This window comes from Hevea brasiliensis, chromosome 17 (assembly GCF_030052815.1).
Source record: "Hevea brasiliensis isolate MT/VB/25A 57/8 chromosome 17, ASM3005281v1, whole genome shotgun sequence".
In the NCBI taxonomy this organism is placed as follows: Eukaryota; Viridiplantae; Streptophyta; class Magnoliopsida; order Malpighiales; family Euphorbiaceae; genus Hevea; species Hevea brasiliensis.
This window is the reverse complement of record NC_079509.1, coordinates 13,251,832-13,271,956: the sequence shown is the minus strand read 5'-3', so window position 1 is coordinate 13,271,956 and position 20,125 is coordinate 13,251,832. Positions and strand designations below refer to the sequence as shown.

Here is a 20,125-nt window from a genome sequence, read left to right as displayed (position 1 = left end):
AATAGTTAGGCTTACTACAAGTATCGGGGACTTTAGGCTGGCCCAGGTCTTAATGCCGGTCCGGCCCATAGATTGGGTCGTGACAACTTTATTAACATTTTATTTTGATATTAATATTATTATTTTAATATTAGTATTATTACTTTTATTAATTAAGTGTAGGAATTAAGAACCAAAATTAAAATCAAATCAGAATTAAAAGTATTTGGGATCAAACCAAAATTTACTTCTGATTCCCATTTTAAAAAACAAAAAGAACTGAAGTTTAATTTCAGTTCTGGTTCTTACCAGGAACACGCACACACCCCCTATTCATTGGAGCAAGGAAACAGAGAATGACTCGGAAGGAATAGCAATTTACATGATCAGTGTTACATAAATCATGGGAAGTATTATTAATCCATCTCTTAGCCGAGTCCTTTCATGCATAAAAAGTTAACAAGCCTGTCATGCCAACAGGGAAATGTTTCCCTTCCGCTAGAGAAAAGTTTCCTTCCACATCAGTTCCGTAGTGATCAACTAAAAAGTTCCTTAACCCAACAGAGCTCTAAAATGGTGGGTAATCATTTGCCACGTTGCAGAATCAAAACCATCAGAGCAACTGATTTGCTAAAGAGAAGTAGAGAACTGAGAAAAAGAATTCGTAGGACTGTGACCAAGGGAGAAAATAAAAAAGGAAACTTTCTCTTCTTGCTTCTTTCTCTATCTCATGGCTCTTCCCTGCAATTCTTTTCTCTACAATCCTTGTAGAACCAGACACTTCTCTCCATTTAAGCTATTCTCACCCACCCATCTTTCCTCAGTCTGTAATCGTCCAATCTGCATCAGTTCCAGCACGTCAAAGCTACCAACAAACAGGTTTCTCTTTCTCTTCTTTTTTTTTTTTTTTTTCTTTTCTTCATAAAATTCAATATTATGTTGGTATTGCTATCAATGCAATGGAACTTGTGACTTTTCTCTCTCATTTGTAGGTTGGATAAGGTTGTTTCTGCTGTAATCTCTGAAGAAAACGCAGTTGGGTCGACTTCTGCTGGCACTGATGTGTTCAGACTTACTTACTTGGAGGTGGTTTTATGGGTTTCTTGATCAAGGTCTTAGATGAATTTGATTGGTTTTCAGTTTGTGTTAGCCTATTCTTGATTTGTTTATTAATTTAATGCATTTAGGGGAATAGTTGGTTATGAGAGGTGGGAGGGGTGAATATTTTGGTTGATCCAATCTTGGTGGGTAACTTGGATTTCGGAATTCCCTGGCTATATGATGCTTCCAAGAAGGTCTTAAAGAATTTCCAGGTACTTTGTCATGTTTGAAATGCTATATTGATTGGTGTTATAACAGTGATTTCCACAAATTTAAGAATTATACCGTCAATTTTGTAACGTAACTATTCATTTGTGTTGAGGTGTGTAACTGGATTTCCCGTCCCAAGCCTATTTTGGCAGGGCTAATTAATTTTCTATAATGGCTTTTAAAATAATTTTTACTGTTAGGTTTGTTGTGGAGGTTGTTGAAATTAGTAATGCAATTTTAATGCAGCTTAGCAATCTTCCTAAACTTGATTGCTTATTGATTACTCAAAACCTTGATGATCATTGCCATTTGAAGACTTTAAAGCCACTTTCTGAAATATCGCCAAACATTAGAGTCATTGCGACTCTTAATGCTAAGCCTTTGCTGGATACCCTTTTTAGCAATGTAAGTTCTTTTTGATTTTGGCTTTCGTCTGCTCTTCTTGTAATGCATCACGCATCTATTAAAACATGGTAATAACATTCTCTACATATATCAAGACAGATTACAACACTAGCATAATGGTTCTCAAAATCTTGATAACAGTCTAGCTAATATTTAAATAATATTGTAGCTTCTCCTTCATACGATTTTGCTTTGATATGGTCCTTGTTAAGTGTTTTTTGTCCTTGCTAAGCACTTCATCACCCATGACATTTCTTCATGAGAAGAAGCATGTTTACTCAGAGTATGGATGGAGTAGTTGCTTCTTTGTTTGGATCCATAGTCTGCAAGGTTACTCAACTCAACTCAATTCAATTAAGCCTTTATCCTAAAAATTTGGGATCGGCTATATGGATTTGCTTTCTCCACTCTAAACGATTTTGGGTTAAATCCTCAGAAATGTGTAATGCTTTTAGGTCATGTTATACTACTTTCCTCCAAGTCAATTTAGGTCTACCACTTTTTTTCTTTCTATCCTCTAACCTAATGTGCTCTACTTGTCTAACTAGAGCCTCCATATGTCTACGCTTCACATGACCAAACCACCTTAGTCTCCCTTCTCTGAACTTATCCTTAATTGGCACCACTCCTACCTTTTCTCTAATACTATCATTACGGACTTTATCTAGTCTAGTATAGCCACTCATCCACCTTAACATTCTCATCTCTGCAACAATTATCTTAGACGCATACTACTCCTTCAGTGCCCAACATTCACTACCATATAATATAGCCGGTCGTATGACTGTACGGTAAAATTTTCCTTTCAACTTATTGGGAATCTTGCGATCACATAAAACTCCCGTGGCATGTCTCCACTTCAACCATCCGGCTTTAATCCTATGACTAACATCCTCCTTGCATCCCCCATCTACTTGAAGGACTGAGTCGAGATATTTAAAGTGATTACTTTGGGACAGTATTACTCTATCCAAACTAAATCCTTCCCTATCACCAGTTTGGCCTTCACTGAACATGCAATGCATGTATTCTGTCTTCGTTCTACTTAACTTAAAACCCTTTGACTCTAGAGTACTTCTCCAAAGCTCTAGCTTTCTATTGACTCCTTCTCGCGTCTTATCTATCAGAACAATATCATCCGCAAACATCATGCACCAATGAATACTCTCTTGTATATGTTTTGTCAATTCATCTAAAACTAATGTAAAAAGGTGAGGGCTTATAGCTGATCCTTGGTGTAATCCAATTGAAATCGAAAAATCTCTTGTGTCCCCTCTCACTGTGCGGACAATAGTAGTTGCTCCTTCATACATATCTTTCAACACTTGTATGTACCTAATAGATACCCTCTTTTGTTCTAACACACTCCATAAGACATCTCTTGGAGCACTATCATAAGCCTTCTCCAAATTAATAAAAACCATGTGTAGATCTTTCTTCACATCTTTATATTTCTCCATCAAGTTTCTAATGAGAAAGATCGCTTCCATAGTTGAACGATCGGGCATGAAGCCAAATTGATTGAGAGAGATAGAAGTATCATGACGTAGTCGATGCTCCACAACTCTCTCCCACAACTTCATAGTATGACTCATGAGTTTAATTTTCCTATAGTTTGAGCAACTCTGTATGTCTCCCTTATTTTAAAAAATAGGTACTAAAATACTCCTCCTCCATTTATCAGGCATTTTCTTTGAGTTTAGAATCTTATTAAATAATTTAGTTAACCATGCCACTCCCATATCTCTCAAACACTTCCACACTTCAATTGGTATTCCATCGGGTCCACAAGTTTTACCCACTTTCATTTTCTTAAGTGCTTTCTTTACTTCTAAAGATCTAATCCTTCTAGTATAATTCACATTCTTTTTTATTATTCTATAGTCTATATTCACGCTATTACTATTTTGACTATTATTAAAGAGATCATTAAAATAATTTTTCCATCTTTTTTTAATGTCCTCATCTTTCACCAACACTTTTCCTTCTTTATCCTTAATGCACCTAACTTGATTGAGATCTTGACATTTCCTTTCTCTCCTCCTTGCTAATCTATAAATATCTTTCTCCCCTTCTTTAGTTTCAAGTTTCTCATATAACTTTTCAAAAGCCTGCGCTCTTGCTTAACTAACTGCCTTTTTTGCCTTTTTCTTTGTTATCTTGTACTGTTCATATGCCTCATTATTATCACATTTAGGTAATTTCTTATACTATTCCCTTTTTCTCTTCACTGCCTTTTGTACTTCCTCATTCCACCACCATCTCTCTTTTGAGTGTGGTCCATGTCCTTTAGACTCTCCAAGTATTTTTCTAGCTACTTCTCTAATCTTTGATGCCATCTGTATCCACATATCATTGGTCTCCATGTTCAGCTTCCATGCTTCGGACTCGAGAAGCTCATTTTTGAACTTCACCTATTTTACTCCTTTGAACTCCCACCACTTTGTTCGAGTTACACTGTTTCTTCTGACCTTACTTGAATTGTTCATAAACTTGACATCTAAGACCACTAACCGATGCTGACTTGTTAAAGCCTCTCCTGGAATGACCTTGCAATTCTTGCATAGAGCTCTATTTGTCTTCCTGATTAAGAGGAAGTCGATTTGGCTTCTATGTTGCCTACTTTTGAAAGTCACTAAATATGACTCTCTTTTTATAAAGTAAGCATTTGCTAGTATTAGGTTGTATGCCATAACAAAATCCAGGATGCTTTTTTCCTCCTCATTTCGACTGCCAAAACCAAAACCTCCATGAATATTCTCATAACCTTGCCTATCACTTCCTACATGTCCATTCAAATCTCTACCAATGAAAACATTCTCTTCATTCGGTATGCTTTGCATTAAATCATCTATATCTTCTAAAAACCTTTGTTTACTCTCACTATTTAGTCCTATTTGTGAGGCATAAGCACTAACTACATTTATTGTTTCTTCTTCTAGTACGAGCTTTACTAGTATAATTCTATCTCCTACTCTTTTCACAGCTATTACAGCGTCTTTCAATGTCATGTCTATGATTATGCACACTCCATTCTTGTTTCTCTCCTTTCCGGTAAACCACAGTTTGTACCCTGAATTACCCACTTTCTTGCTTTTCTCTCCTACCCATTTAGTCAGTCTGCAAGGTTACACAATAATAAAATTTATTACTGCAATCTTTATAAGTTCTAATGCTTTGTTCTTTTATTTTGTTTTACATGTATGATCAAGATATTAATAAGTTGCATAAGTGAGTCACTTTCAGAGTCCCATTGATGAAAAAAAAAATCTGAAGACTTAAAATGACAAGATATTTGAAAAACATTCAAATTTCTGAAGTGAGCGCAATCTATCTTTGGGATGATTCAACCCTGTAATTCATCCTGATGCCTTAGCATGATTTAAATGTTTTAATTTAAAGGTTGTTATGGCATATGGCATGTGCACATCATCTACAACCTTTTGGACAATTATTTCCTGCAATTCTTTTTTTTATGAGATGAGAAACAAGATATACTTTTGCTCTTGTTGTAGTAGTTCACTTGTTACAAAGGACTTGTTAAACCATTCTTCAACATCTTGGGGGGAAAAAAAAACCTGCTTGTATATTTGTGCCTATTTGTGTAGGCTCAAGGGTGGGTGTGCAGCTGCACATACCTGTTTGTTGATTAAAGCATTTTCATCCGTTAATTTAAGAAGATGAGCAAATTGTTACTCCAAATGGGTTTTAATCTATTCTTATTTATTGTTAGAACCTAGAATTATATTGCACAAAGGGCCTCTTAGGGGTTGAGGAGGCCAAAAGTGCAGCCTCCCAAACCAGTAATGGAGCTTGCTGCAGGGGCCTCATTGCTTGCTCAGTTTTGAGGTTGATTGTAAATGTTCTTCATGGGGACAGTATTCTGAATTTTGTTTGCTTAGTTGTTCTTGCTTTTCTAATTGAGACTGGACATGCAATGCTATAAATCAAATTATCAAATCTATTTTCATGTACAGATGATTTAAGCTTTTCCATATTCAAACCCAAACATAGTTTCAGATTCTTTCAGGTCACGTATTTAGAACCTGGTCAGAGCTCTGACATTGAAACTAGAGGTGATTCTAAAGTCAGAGTACAAGTGATTGCAGGGCCAGTTCTGGGTCCTCCTTGGCAGCGCCCTGAGAACGGTTAGAACTTTTTTTGGTTGAAGTAGGTTTACATAGTAAATATGAATGTGCTTAACATGCGTCTTAGTCTAGTGACATGAATATGGACTTTTTTATGCTATTTGCTACAGATACCTAGTCAATTCTCCACAAGGCCAAATGACTCTTTACTATGAGCCCCATTGTGTATATAACAAGAATTTTCTTGAGAAGGAGCATGCTGACATTGTTATTACACCAGTCATAAAGCAGCTTCTGCCAAATTTTACTTTGGTTTCTGGACAAGTGGATGCTGTCAAACTTGCAAAGTTGCTGCATGCCAAGTGCACAGTCTTCACTGTGTTCTCTATAGTTATATGAACAATATTTTAGTAGTAACTACATTTTTTTTTATTGACTTGCTTCCCTCATTTCCTAGGTTCATTGTGCCAATGAAAAATGGGGACCTTGATAGCAAAAGATTTCTTGCCAGTGTCATCCAGGCAGAAGGAACAGTAGAATCATTCAAGGTTTGTTTTCTTTTGACAATATAGGAAAAACCAATATTGAAGACATAACAGTTCTCACAGATATTAAATCAGATGTTGAGTGAATTTGGATAATGCAAATAACAACTTGAGGGTAACTTTAGCATGCTTTATTTATAATAATATTATGGGAGATTGCAAATTAGTGCTCCTAGATTCAATTTCTTGCACACTATAGAGGAACAAATTGGGGGACAAAAAAGCAATGGTGAACGATACGATTACCCCAATTAAACTGTTATCTCAAGCATGTGTTCTTTTTCCCCTTTTGGTTGCTCCCAACAGTTGAGGGATGTAGTTTCACATCTCATGTTAGTATACTAATGTCACTAACTTGGAACAAGTGAAGTTATAGACTATTAAATGGAAGGATGAAAACAATACACAGCGGGAAATTTGGGAATGCTGGTGGAATTTTAGAGTTTGGAGATTAATTCAAGAATCACAATTTTTTTAGAGAATTTTGTATTTATCCCTTGTAAAAATGGAAGTTGTTGGAGATTTGGAGAGCCTAAAGTGCCTGGGGAGAATATTTTTTTATGGGTCTTATGAAAGATCATGCTCATGGGCTCGAGCATGCACTTCTAAAAGTCATGCTAGAGCCATCACGTGTACCGAGAGTCTCCACTCCATCGGTCTGCTCTTCTTGAGAAAAGTGCATTTCTGTTTCATTGGGCCTACCAGGAGTCTCCCGGCTCTTCCATCCAATGTGTCAGAGCACCACGGAAATCACTGATTACCGTCTCCATACTCGTCCCTTACCAAACCATCGGCTTTGATATTAACTGTTGGAGATTTGGAAAGCTTAAAGTGCCTGAGGAGAATTTTTCTTGATGGGATTTATAAAAGAACAAACTCATGGGCTTGACACTACATCAAACTCAAAACCTTAAGGCAATGGGTATATGTGTCATTTTCATTAATATGTCTTTCACTCATCCTATATTTTTCCAACGTGAGAATTCCACACTTGTATATTCCCAACAAAAGTAATAATCATGAATAAATTAATCTCCAAGGAGACATCCCAACCATTAAAAATAGGATTCCAACTTTGAGGTTTTGCATTTGAACCACTGATATTTGGCGGGATTTTTAGGATAGAGGAAATTTATACTTAATTATTTAGATAGGGCCCAATAGGCCTCCCATTGAAAAAATGCTTAACGCTAAGAAAAACCTACGCGTCCCTCAAAATTATCTATAGTAAACTAGTACAATTATGTGGTAGATTTATCTCCATGAGTATGCTAATGCTAGTTTGAGTTTCTTATACTATATTTGTTGCAGATTGTTGATGGATGGATGTTTCAAATGTGGGTCTACGGATCACTTTCTAAAGGATTGTCCACAAAGGAACACTAGTGCTCCCACTGCTACACCTCAGATGGGGAGGTCTGCCCCAGCAGCACAGAGAGGTAGGAGACCTGCGAGGCCTGATACAGCTGGTACATCACAGAGGCCTACTGCAAAGACAGTGCAGAAGCAGGAGACTAGGGTAGCACCTCATGCTTATGCTATGAGAGCTCAAGATGAGTTAGAGCCAGCTGATGTCATTAGAGGTACCTTTTCTCTACATGATCTGTTAGTATGTGCATTGATTGATCTGGGTTCCACACATTCATATGTGTGTATTACACCGCCAGTTGATAGAGGGGTATAGATAGAGGAGTTAGAGGAGGACATACAAGTCACAAACTCTTTAGGCCATAGTGTCATGGTGAAAAAGGTCTATAAGGGTTGTCCTCTGAGGATACAGGGTTATGAGTTTCCAGCTGACTTGATTGAGCTACCATTCCATGAGTTCGATGTGATATTGGGTATGGACTGGTTATCACGTCATCAGGCGATGGTAGATTGTCGGCTAAAGAGGATGTCACTACAGACAGTAGATGGGGATGAGATTACAGTTGTGGGTGAAGGAACGGGTTGTCTTTCTACCATCATATCAGCCACAGCAGCCAGGAGATTGATAAGAAAGGGCTGTGAGGCTTTCTTAGCACATGTGGTTGACACCAGGAAGACTAGCCCAAGCATGCAGGAGATCCCCACTATATGTGATTTTCCGGATGTGTTTTCGGAAGAGTTGCTGAGTTTGCCACCCGATAGAGAACTGGAGTTTGCCATAGAGGTTATGCCGGGTACTGCACCGATGTCCATTGCTCCATATAGGATGGCACCTACTGAACTGAGAGAGTTGAAAGTTCAGTTACAGGAGCTACTAGACAAGGGCTTCATACGCCCTAGTGTGTCACCCTGGGGAGCACTAGTGCTATTTGTAAAGAAGAAGGATGGTACCCTTCGTAAATTGATCTGTGTTGTTACCTGAGACTTAATTCCAAACCACACTGGATTCTAAAAAACACTGCAGGCCAATTGATCTGGCCAGCATATTATCTTCTTTGATTGCTCCATCTTGAAAAGAAAAGGACATAGTTCAAGCAGTGCATCAACAAGTTGAATGGTAAAGAGATAGTCCGGAATTGATTCTGGCCTTCTCTTTAATTTTCTACTGACATAAGAAATCATCAATGATTCAAAATGGCTTAGATCTTTTACTTCTGCTTTTGTCAACTTCTCTTTCATATATAAATGAAGGGGCATTGAAATTTTTTGCTCATGTAGGAGCTCTTGGCAAAGGAGCTACCAGATACGCAGGTACTAGAGCCTACACCTGGTGTGCCACTAGAAGTGTCAGCACCTTGAAATTTTCTGTCGCAAGCTGTCTTACCATGGTCTCTCAATGAAAATACAGTTTCATCAACTATGTAAATTCAGTTGGTTTTTATTTGTTTAGCTAGTCGGTGGGTATTCAAATGACTCGAGTATCATCCACGAGATCAAAAGAAAACCAATGGAGAAGGTGGTTTTACGGTAACTTGAACTGGGTCTTCTCTTTTGAGCTCTGAGCCATCTATATAGAGTGCACCGTACACCACACCTGCTTCTTTCAGGAATTCTTGTTGGGTACACTGTTTATGAACATGAACAGAATATTTCTGCAATTTACATTTGTCTCGCCAGAAGTCATTCTTCTGATAATGCAATTCTACAGTGATTAACTACATGTGCTTTGGCTTAATAGTATGAGACTCGCATTCAGAACTAGACTCCAAAGTATTAGACTCTGGTATTGAGCTAGGCTTTGAAGTAATGAAAAAATGTGATTAATTATCATATGGTTACGTTGCTTACAATCATGCATTGTGCAATCATAATCCTTTTAATACCATATATTTACCGATGTGTCCACCAAATAATGGGAAAGTAATCATAAATGAAATGATTTAAAACTTAGAAATGCATATATATTTTATACGTTTGTATTGATTATATATATGCACACGGAGTCGCTGTTGCCAGTTGCCACAATCAAATAGAAGCGGCCCTCAACAGAGTAACCATAGAAGGAGATTCCCACATAGTGATCCTAGCACTCCAACAAGGACCAGCCCCTGTGGCCGTCGAAGGGATTGTTCATGATATTCGTTGTCTGAGTGGTCAGTTGGATTCATTTTCTTTCAAGTTTGTGAAGAGGCCTGGCAACATGGCAGCTCACAGCTTGGCCGACTCGGCGCCTCCTGTCTTCATTCGGGGTCTTTTGTCTACGGCCCCTTGGAATAATTCAGCATATGCTCTCTAATGCCAGCTTAATGGCTTTAATGAATCATCGTGTGTATATATATAAAGGAATACTATATTATACACATATATAAATGATAAATGAAAGAATGATCTTTTTCTGATTATAGTTTGGTAATTGGAATATTCCTATTTCCAGTTGTAGTTGAAGTGGCATTATTCCACCAGATCAATCGATAAATGAGTTTATAATAAGTTTTAATACAACGGCATGAACCATTTGGCCTTTATGTACAGTGAAGAGACACATTAGTTTGTACGCATTCTTTCTCAAAAAAAAAAAAAAAAATATATATATATATATATATATATATATATATATATATATATATATATATCATTAATAAAATAATCATATAATATTTACAATCAATATTAATATAAAAAATTACAATTTAACCTTATAAAATAAGATAAATCTCTTAAAATACATTAGAAAATTTATTTTGCATGACTTATAAATTTTTTTGACACCTCAATATTTTTAAATAGAGCTATCCATCACAATTATTATAATCTTTGAGAAATCATATTTATTTAGCAAATTTAATGAATAACAATCCGAAGCCAATAGACTCATTTCCTTAGAAGATATGAGAGAAGAGCCATAAAAGGGAAGAAAATAATCATATAGAGAGAAATCAATTCCATGCAAAGAAGAAAAAAAAAAAGCTCCGCAGAATGAGAAATAAAATAACAAAAGCAGATCTGTTAATAACAAATCTGAATTTATTGAATGAAAATAAATTAGGAAAAATATGTATGGACTGCCGGTGATTAACAATGGCCACAATTGATTAGCAGTAGCAGTTGCAAACTAAATATAAAATTAAAAAGCTTGTAGAGAAAAGAGAGTGAGCCTCTTTAATTGATACATTATTTAAAGAATTATAATGAGTTTCATGATCTCCAAATAAAATAAGTCTTACATAAAATTATAATATATTAATTTTTATTAATTAAATTTATAAATTAAGGTATACTCCTCAATATAAAATTAAAATTTTTTCTTAAAATATTATCTAAAGTTTAATTATATGAATCATTGGCATATAACTGTTGATTATAACTGGTGATTATAGTGGGATTCATGTGAGATCTATCGTAATTAATAGTTATAATAAAAATATTATATGTATATTAATTTTATTATATAATTTTTCTTTAATTAATATGTATTCACAATGCTCAAAATTTTTTAATTCCTAAAAAAAAAGAATGTTGGAAAATTAAATGCATTGTTTAACATGACATGGAGTCTTGGAGAGGGTAAGATTCCAAGGGTATCAGAATATCTTTCTCCTTGAGTGCGCCTTACGTGGAAGATGAGTTAAAGAAACCCCAGACAGAATATACTTGGACAAGAAGATGATAGCCTATATGCACATTTGTATTTTATGAAAATTGCCCAATCATCAAGAAGAGAACAATTTTAAATTTGCCACAATATTCTGGTATATTCGAAGGTGGACCATGTAGAGTGTATATATATAATTAAGAGATGAGAAAACATAAAAAAAAATGAGAGAAATGGGTTTGTCGTATTGTGCATTTTGGTTGCCACGAAATGATAATATGTTTATTGGGACTTAATTGTCTGTCTTGGAGACTTAAGCCACCACCTTTAATTTAATATGTAGCTAGATGACTAGATCACCCTTATGCAAGAATCATGAAAAAATATACTTTCTCTTGTTTTATATTGTGATTGGTCAAAGATTTAATTTAACAAACCTACCCCACTTATCTACTTTTTTTTTTTAAATTAATTTTATATTATCAATAAATATTAGATACAGTAATAAAAGAAACAAATTTTATGTATTTAGAACTTAAAATAGTGCTACTTTAATAAACTATGATGGTCTAACTTTTAATTATTTATAAAGACTATTAGCCATTCTAGTAAATTATTATTTTTATTTATATTTAATTTATTATAAATTTAAAAAATAATATTATAATAAAATTTATACGTAAAATAAGTAATAAACTCATATATATATATATATATATATATATATATATATATATATATATATATATATGTTGATAATCAATTAAATTTAACCAAGTTTTTTCCACCAAAATAATATATATGAATCTTAAATCTTCCAATAAAGTCCTACAAATCAAGCATTTTGTTATTCCTCCATATCCCAATTTCCACTGTGTGACCCAAGACATGCTGTTGTGGTGCATGGTTGAATCAATCTTCACAAGTAAAGGAGAGGAGCTGATTTGCCAGAGATAAAAATTTCTTATCATTTATATGATTCGTAAGGCGGTAATACACACTGGATTACTAACTTTGAGACTTTTTTTGAGTGGAAGTTCAACTCCACCACATAAATTTCAAAGCAGGTGATTTTCATTGACTAAATAAAAAAAATTGAAACCTACTCAGATTTGCCATATTTATCATAGGTAGAAAGTAAAGCACTACGCATGTCACATTCTTCTTGCCCCTCTCCCTGCCTATAACAATTTATTAGTTGTAATTATTACTGGAGATCATGGAAGTTATATAAGATCATATAATTAATGTGAAACTAGCTTAATAATCTCAAAATATTTTTAAAATTATAAGATTTTTAATTTTAAATCTAATCATAACTGATGAAAAAAAGAAAGAATTATATACGATCATATATATAATGCCACAGTGAAAGCAGAAGCAGCTTTTACGTAAAGGGTATCAATAGCCTAACAAAAAAAATTTCATTGGATCTCCACTTCAATTTCTTCTACGGGAAGATTCTTTACGAGCCAAGATTCTTGCTCATCCATTGCTTCCATCAAGATTGGATCATTTCCTCCTTTATTTAAAGGAAAAAAAAAATTACAAAATGATAGTAAAATCTTTTTTACGGTGGTGGTTGGTCAATATTTTGATTCTGCTCTTGTAAGTTTAGTAACATGATTTTCAAGTCTTCGCTTGGAAATCAAGAAATTTCCAAGAAAATACTTCTGTCTTTAAGGTCGATGCTTGGGAATCAAGCAACCTCCATGAATTCTCATTGCAAGATGTACAGAAATTCCAAGAAGAAAACCACGATGCCCCAATAATTTCATCTTGTTTTGTATGTTTCTTGTCCATGACTACATATTCAACGACCTCTTTATCATTTAATTTGCTTTAAACTTGCATTGCCAAATCAACTATTTAGTTCAGAATTCAGATTATTGTTCATATTTGGCAGCTGAAGTACAAGGGACCCATTTATTCAAATGGCACGCTAATTCACCTAAAATTACCTAAATTAAAAAAAGTCTCAATTCGAATGGTGTCTATGTCACATAATAGGCTTTTTCTATTATTTGGTTACAAAATTTTACACCATTTTCATGTTATAATGATCAAAACGAAGGGGAATTTGTGGTGGTATGCGTGGAGGAAGATGTAGCAGGGGAATTAGCACGAAAACCACCTTCACTATGGCTACCTCTTTCTTCTAATTGCATCTGCTCAGATTGCGTATGTTGCTGCTTTTGTAGCGTTTGAGGGACAGTGGGTGGCGGTGCAGCCACTGGTGCATAGATTCCGTTGGCTGCAGCAGCTATGGTGGCTGTTTTCCCTGATGCTGTTGTTGGAGCCACTGCTGCATATTCAGGTGGTGGCACCCATATGCCCCCAACAACTACAAATTGAGGTGCTTGTGGATTGCTGTTATTGTGGATTGTGGGGCTTGGTCTTCTTGTATGCAAACGGTATTTCTGAAACAAACAAACCAAAGACAAATCAGGATCAAATTCAATCCATTAAGAACAGAAATCTGTTATCTTAGACTGGATTACCAAATGCTAAGCGAACTGTGCATAATTTTATCCATGAAACCAAAAACAAGTCTACTTTGTCCACTTTTCTTTTTTTTTTTTTTTCTCCCTTAACTGCAACACTTCCCAATTTTGCAAAACACTAGCTTATCCTAAAATATACAAATCCCATTTTGAATTCCACAAAACTTATGGGAAATCAAGCTCTCATTTTATTTTATAAGCTATAGCACAGATCATTAAAGATTATTTACTTCTTACTAACCTGTAAATGGCTCTTCACTTCATCATTAGTCAGTCCATCCACCTTCATTAGCTCCCTGATTTGCTTTGGCGTTGCAACTGCAATTCATTCAATTAAAATTAGCACCAAACACATTCAATAAATAATGAGCCATGTTAAATCCAAAATAGCCAAACCAAAATTTGCCCTGGAAAAATCACTCACCATGTGAACCACCAAGCTGTTGAAGGGAATGCAAGAAGCGCCTATGCAACTCCTGTGACCAACACCGCCTTTGCTTTCTTTGACTTTCCCCCTCTTTCTCTTCTTTTCTGCTACTTCCAGCAACAATACCTTCTGTTCCCGTATCCGCCGTCGAACTGGTTGCCGAAGCCGGCACTGAGGATGGGGTTTTGGCAATAGTTTTAATACTCTTCCCTGTAGTTTTCTCTTTCTGAAATGGCTGAAATGCAGCCCCATTCCTCTTCACCTCCGACACCACTGCCTTTCTAGGCACATCCTGCAATAATTAAAAGACAATAACAAAAACATTCATTTTTCTCTTCTTATCTAATCTATAACCAAACACAAAATATCCAAGGAGTGTTGGTGGTACCTCTCTGGGAGATGGATCTGGGGATGGATTCCACAACTGGACAGATCTAAGCCAATCAGATTTCTTCTTATGATCACTACTGTTCTTGTCGTTGATGGTGTTGCTGTTCTTGTTTCGCTTGTATGAATATTTCTCTTGATCATTATTATCTTTATCATTATCAGAAGAAGAGTTAGTCTTCTTGATGGGAATAAATTCCTCAAGCACAGGTCTAGTTCCTTCACAGGACGTCTGCTCCGAGCACTCCGATTGCCCATGCATGTACTCCGTCGTCGTACCCGATAACTCCCTCCGACATGCCCCGATCGCTGCACCCACCACCACCGCAACCAAACCATAAAAAAATACACCCTTTTAACCACCCCATAAAACAGTAATGAAAAGAAAAGGAAATATCACAAACCTTGCGTGACAAGCTCTAAACACAAAGGAAGCTCGCGTTGAAAGACATGAATCTTACGCTTTTCTTCCTCTAAAGCCTCTACATATTCATGGCACTTCTGCATCTTCTCTGCATAATCCATTTTTTTGTTTTCTTCCTCTGTTGTTATTAACTGCTAATGATGATGATGATGAAGAAGGCGATATAGCTGTTGATGATGAAACAGATTATATGAAGAAGCGGGTTTTGGGGGTGTAAGCATAGATAGATCCGAAACAACAAGAGGGAAAGAGAGAGGAGGGGAGAATATGAGATGAGAATATGGGATCTAAGTAGAATCAGAAAACGGAATAAACTTAAGACAACCCCAAACCAAAAATGCCCAAACAGAAACAAAAATTAAAAAAGCTTTTCTCGACCCAAAAAAAAATATATATATATCTGTAGAAGGTAGTTTTGTAAGATTAAGGTTTGGTGTTCGCGAAAAACGATCGGAGGGCGTAGGAGCAGGGAGAGGGAAGGAGAGAAAGAAAATATCGAAGTCGGGGCGTCGCGTACAAAACGAATCTTTGATGCGTGGGTATATATATATATATTTTTCCCCAGAAGAGAGAGAAAAAAGAGGGGTTGAATATTCGAGGGTGTGATTCGCTTGACGTCAGCAGTTTTCCTCCATTGCAACGTAGAGATAAGATCAGAGGAACCTGTCCTCCCCCTTCACTCCGCTACCGGTAAAAAGCCAAGTCATCACAGATAAAACTCGGAAAAAAAATGAAAGAAAAATTCCTATGTGATTAAAACAATTAATTTCCTGAAGTGCGTAATTGGATATCTGAATTAGCTGGCAACATAAATGATATTACGTGGAAGAATACTTATCATTTTTTTTAATCTAATCCATTTATAATATTATCATAATTTTGTTCAATTTTAGAGTTTGCACTAGCTGTCTGCAGTTGGATTTAGCAATCAAATGGCTGAATGGAGAATAGAAAGACGGAAATTGGAGATCACGGCTGCAACAGCAATGCGATATTTGTCGCAGTGACAATATTGTACGATCTGCGAATCTTCATTGGATATTACTTATTAATGTTATTTTTATAATTTTAGGTAATTTATATCTTACCCGTCTACTTTTATTTTTTAAAATTTATTTTATTTATAATTATTTATTATTTACAAAAATAAAAATATTAATTTTTTTTTAATTTTATTTTCATTTTTATTAAAATTCTATTTAATAATATTAACTTACCTAATAACGATTAATTATTTTAAGAGCTATCATCTATTTTAATAATTATTAACTATTAAAAATTAATTATTAATAATTAATTATTTATATAGTTATTAAAATAAAAATATTTGATAAAAATAGATATTAGATTAATTATTAAATATAAAATATTATTAATTTTAATAAAAATATACTCTTAAAATTTAAAAATTAAAAGAGATAATTTTTTTATGAATCACTTTTATAATTTATTAATATAAATAATATATTAATATAAATAATATATTATTAAATAATATTTTAATTTTGATTACGATACTAAATATTATTTTAAAAATTATTATTAAATAAAATTTAAATATAATAGTTATTTATGTAATTTTTTAAAATATTTTTTAATATTTTTTCTTTAATTAAATGAAATATAATATAATTAAAAATTACTTTATTATAATTTAAGTGGTTTTATTATTTTTTATTATTATATAAAAATTAAATATTTTCCACCATCAAAATGGAGTATACCTTGGGGCGAGACTGGTTTGACAAAGGGGAGCGAAACGGATGAATCTTGTGAGCTTGCATGTAAGAGTGGCCACGCGGCGTACGATTACGTCTGGACATGAATGCGCGATAAGTGTCAACATTATTGTGGCTTTTCACGCAAGTAAGGGCCAGGGCCAACTTAGCCATCTCTTTTAGCCGAGTAAGCTTAACCCCCAAGGCTGTTCCCTCGTTTTGCGGTTCCCTGAATCATTGTTTCTGTCAATCGCTTTGCAGGCGCGTAGAAAATTTTCCAATGGAAGAAAGATAAGTTTGCAATTGCTCTTACGACTTCCTTCTTCGCACTGACAGGTCAGATCAAGAAACGGACGGGCTTATCATAAACCATGGTGTACTCAAAAGTATTTTTGACTTAATTAAGATACACCCTTAATTTTATTTTTAATTTTAAAAAAATTTAATTCATAAAATTTTATTTTATTAATAATTTAATTATTATACATTTAAAATTTAAATCCCATTAAATTAAAAAATTTTAAATTATAATTATAATTATTAAAATTATAAATTAATTATTTTAAAGTCATTAAAAATCTTGATTAATTATTTAATCATCTATATATTTTATAATTTAATCCTTATATATTATACCTACTTATAAATAAATCCTTATAATTTTATAAAATTCTATTTGTCATTATTATTTTAATATATATATATATAAATAATTATATTTATATTTATTGGTTTGTAATATTTTCATATATTATATTATATTGTTATATATATAAAAATAAAATATGAATTTAAATTCAAATTAGTAATAAAAAAATATATTAAGACTAAATTTAATGAGAAATTAATGATGATTTTAACAAAAGAGACTAATTTGTATGTTTATTAAGATGTTAAAAATTAAATTACTTAGTTTCACCAAATTTTAGGGATTAAATCGTCTATAAAATAAAAATCTTAGAACTAAATTATTTTTAAATTGAAATTAAAAATAGGGGCATTTTGATTATTTTTACTTAAATTAATAATAACTTAATTTAAATTTTAATTACAATAACTAACTTATAAATTTATTAAAATATGAGAACTAAATTACTCGATTTTAAAATTACAATGATTAAGTTTTAGATTTAAGCAAACTTCAAAAATTAAATTGTAATTTATCTTTTTTTTTCATTAATGCATTGTTTATGCACAAAAACATAAAAAAAATTCAAGAATGAATATATAGTTTTAAAATAAAATAAAATTTTTTAAAAGTTTATTTTCGTTTAAAATGATTGACTTATGTAATTATATAGAGAGTGTCCCAATTCTCAAATATAATAATTGATCAAGAAGTGGTGGGATAATATAGATTAGGGTTGAGTTGCCTTTTCAATGAATAGCGAGGACAGATATTGGAGGCCACGAAAAGGGTTCTGCCCTTCATGATCATGGGTTTGTTGAGCCAATCTATTTTATTGTGACTAGTGGCAGAGTGCACCTCAGGACAAGCAGGAGGCAATAAGAGGATATGCCATTTTGGCTTTTGCCCTTCCATCAATTGCATCAATTTATAAAATTTCCATACAGAATATGCAATTCCAGGTGCTTCTTTTTTCCCCAGTTTTTTAATTACTTCATCTGCTAGTTAGCTTGCCAATCGGAGGTATCAATGCACTATAACTATGGGCGTAAATAATTCAAATTGCTGGTCAGCTATTCGAGTTTAATTTAATAAAAAAAACTTGAAATTAGTACTAAAATGTTAATAATAGTAAAATTTAAGACCTATATAGTAAATTATCCTATTAAAAATTCAGATCATAATAAAAATATCATTAATACTTAAAAAATATATATATACATTTGATGTACTTAAAAATAATCCACATCTACTCATATAAATTTAGTTTCTCCATGAATTATAGAGATAAAACTCAAATAAACATAAATGATGATACACATACACCAGGAAATAATAAGGGGAAATTTACCCTTATCCGACATCATTTCTGTAATTATTCCACAAACATTATGACTTCCTATAATATACCATTACCATGTCAGTGATGTCACCACTTCCGGTACCTTTCTCACTTCCATGTACTCTAAAGGAAATTTTTTCTCAAAATTTGAATGTTGATGAAAATAACAGAATGTGTATAATTGAAGAGCAGATGCAATTGAGATAAAATCCCAAAATGGAGCCACAATTTCCACGCTCCAATGCCAAAAGGTATCAAATTGATAGAATTGTCAGCGACACTTTTCTTTCTGTATGATGGAAGGTGATTGTCTTCTGATGGCTGGTCCATGCTAAGATAAAAGCTCTGAAAAATCTCACACCATACCACCAACCAAGTCCAGGTGTGTGGGGTTTAATTTCTCTTGCCTTGTTGATAAAGGAGGCTTTATGAAGCTCTCCAGCTTTTTCTAGTCCCTAGCACCAGTCCTTATCAGCTTCAATTTCAATTGATCAATGTGGATGAGCTATTCTTGGATTCTAGGAATGTGAAAAGTGGTGGTAGCCTCTCCTCCAGCGTAAGTCTGTAGGCCTACTGCTGCGTCTGAGCTTGTAAAACTTGCACTCCGTTCGGCCCATTCCTTAGAAGTCTCGGGAAATGGCCTATGAGTATAAGATTGAAAAGCCCATTTATCCCAAAAACAACGTCACAGTCACAGAATTGAGAAGTCCATCGATAGACGATAGAGGGAGGCTTAATTCATAACTCATGTGCATTAATAGATTAGCGACTCTGAACAACTATTTTAAAGAATGTAAGAGATCAACAAGAAATTAATTTCCAACTCACAGTGAACAATAAAGATAGTAACTCTTCAACTATAAATACATTTCTAGCAGGTATGAAAATTTCAACCTATGTTTATGAATATTCTATTATTGACTGAAGCATTTGAATTAGCCATTGGAGGGGAACTCTCGAGGCCAAACACTAGGAGCCCTTTCTAAGCTTTATTCTTTAGTTGTAGCTGAAGGGTTTGGTTTGGCTTGCAGATCCCTTTGTCATCAATTTTAGAATTGTTTGATTGTTGTATATATAGAATTGCTAATCCAAAACTTGACAAGGTCATGTAAAAATCACAACAAATTAATTAGATCACTACTGAAAAAGATTGTACTTAAGTTAGGCAAAGAAATGTGCAGATAGAAATGGGTAAAAAATTTCAGTATTGACTAATGAAAAACAAATAAAGAAAAAGAAGAGGTGTATGGTTGAACTGGCAGTAACACAGTGTGAAGTACTCTGATGACACATCAACAGGGCGGCCATGAAGGCTCATAAGGGCTCTGTAACCTTTTCCCCATTTTGCTTTCTCATACAAGACGAAGAAATGGCAATCTTTACTTCATCTTTCCCACATTCATATCA

General features: G+C 34.0%; 1 protein-coding gene and 1 pseudogene across 2 annotated transcripts; one reads left to right on the top strand and one right to left on the bottom strand.

Annotated features, from left to right (window-relative positions):
* The first annotated feature begins 284 nt into the window (after window positions 1-284).
* Window positions 285-9,416, top strand: LOC110642014 (uncharacterized; annotated as a pseudogene).
* A 3,779-nt stretch (window positions 9,417-13,195) lies between these two features.
* On the bottom strand, window positions 13,196-15,553 carry LOC110641994 (transcription factor HHO3-like). 2 transcript variants are annotated; one of them, XM_021793915.2, is made up of 5 exons: window positions 15,068-15,553; window positions 14,608-14,915; window positions 14,217-14,511; window positions 14,034-14,110; window positions 13,196-13,708 (listed from the first exon to the last, which is right to left on the bottom strand). In XM_021793915.2, exons 1-5 carry the CDS (start codon window positions 15,129-15,131, stop codon window positions 13,352-13,354), a joined length of 1,101 nt encoding a protein of 366 aa, XP_021649607.2. In that variant the 5' UTR covers window positions 15,132-15,553; the 3' UTR covers window positions 13,196-13,351. The 2 variants fall into 2 exon arrangements, with proteins under 2 accessions (XP_021649607.2, XP_021649606.2); XM_021793914.2 differs by having other exon boundaries at window positions 15,011-15,552.
* Window positions 15,554-20,125: the final 4,572 nt, after the last annotated feature.

Coding starts and splice junctions, on each gene's coding strand:
- LOC110641994 (XM_021793914.2), bottom strand. CDS start 15,131: ATGGATTATGCAGAGAAGATGCAGAAGTGCCATGAATATGTAGAGGCT. Junction 14,512..14,607: donor CAGATCCATCTCCCAGAGAG/GTACCACCAACA, acceptor TAATTATTGCAG/GATGTGCCTAGAAAGGCAGT. Junction 13,709..14,033: donor AAGTGAAGAGCCATTTACAG/GTTAGTAAGAAG, acceptor TGTTTGTTTCAG/AAATACCGTTTGCATACAAG.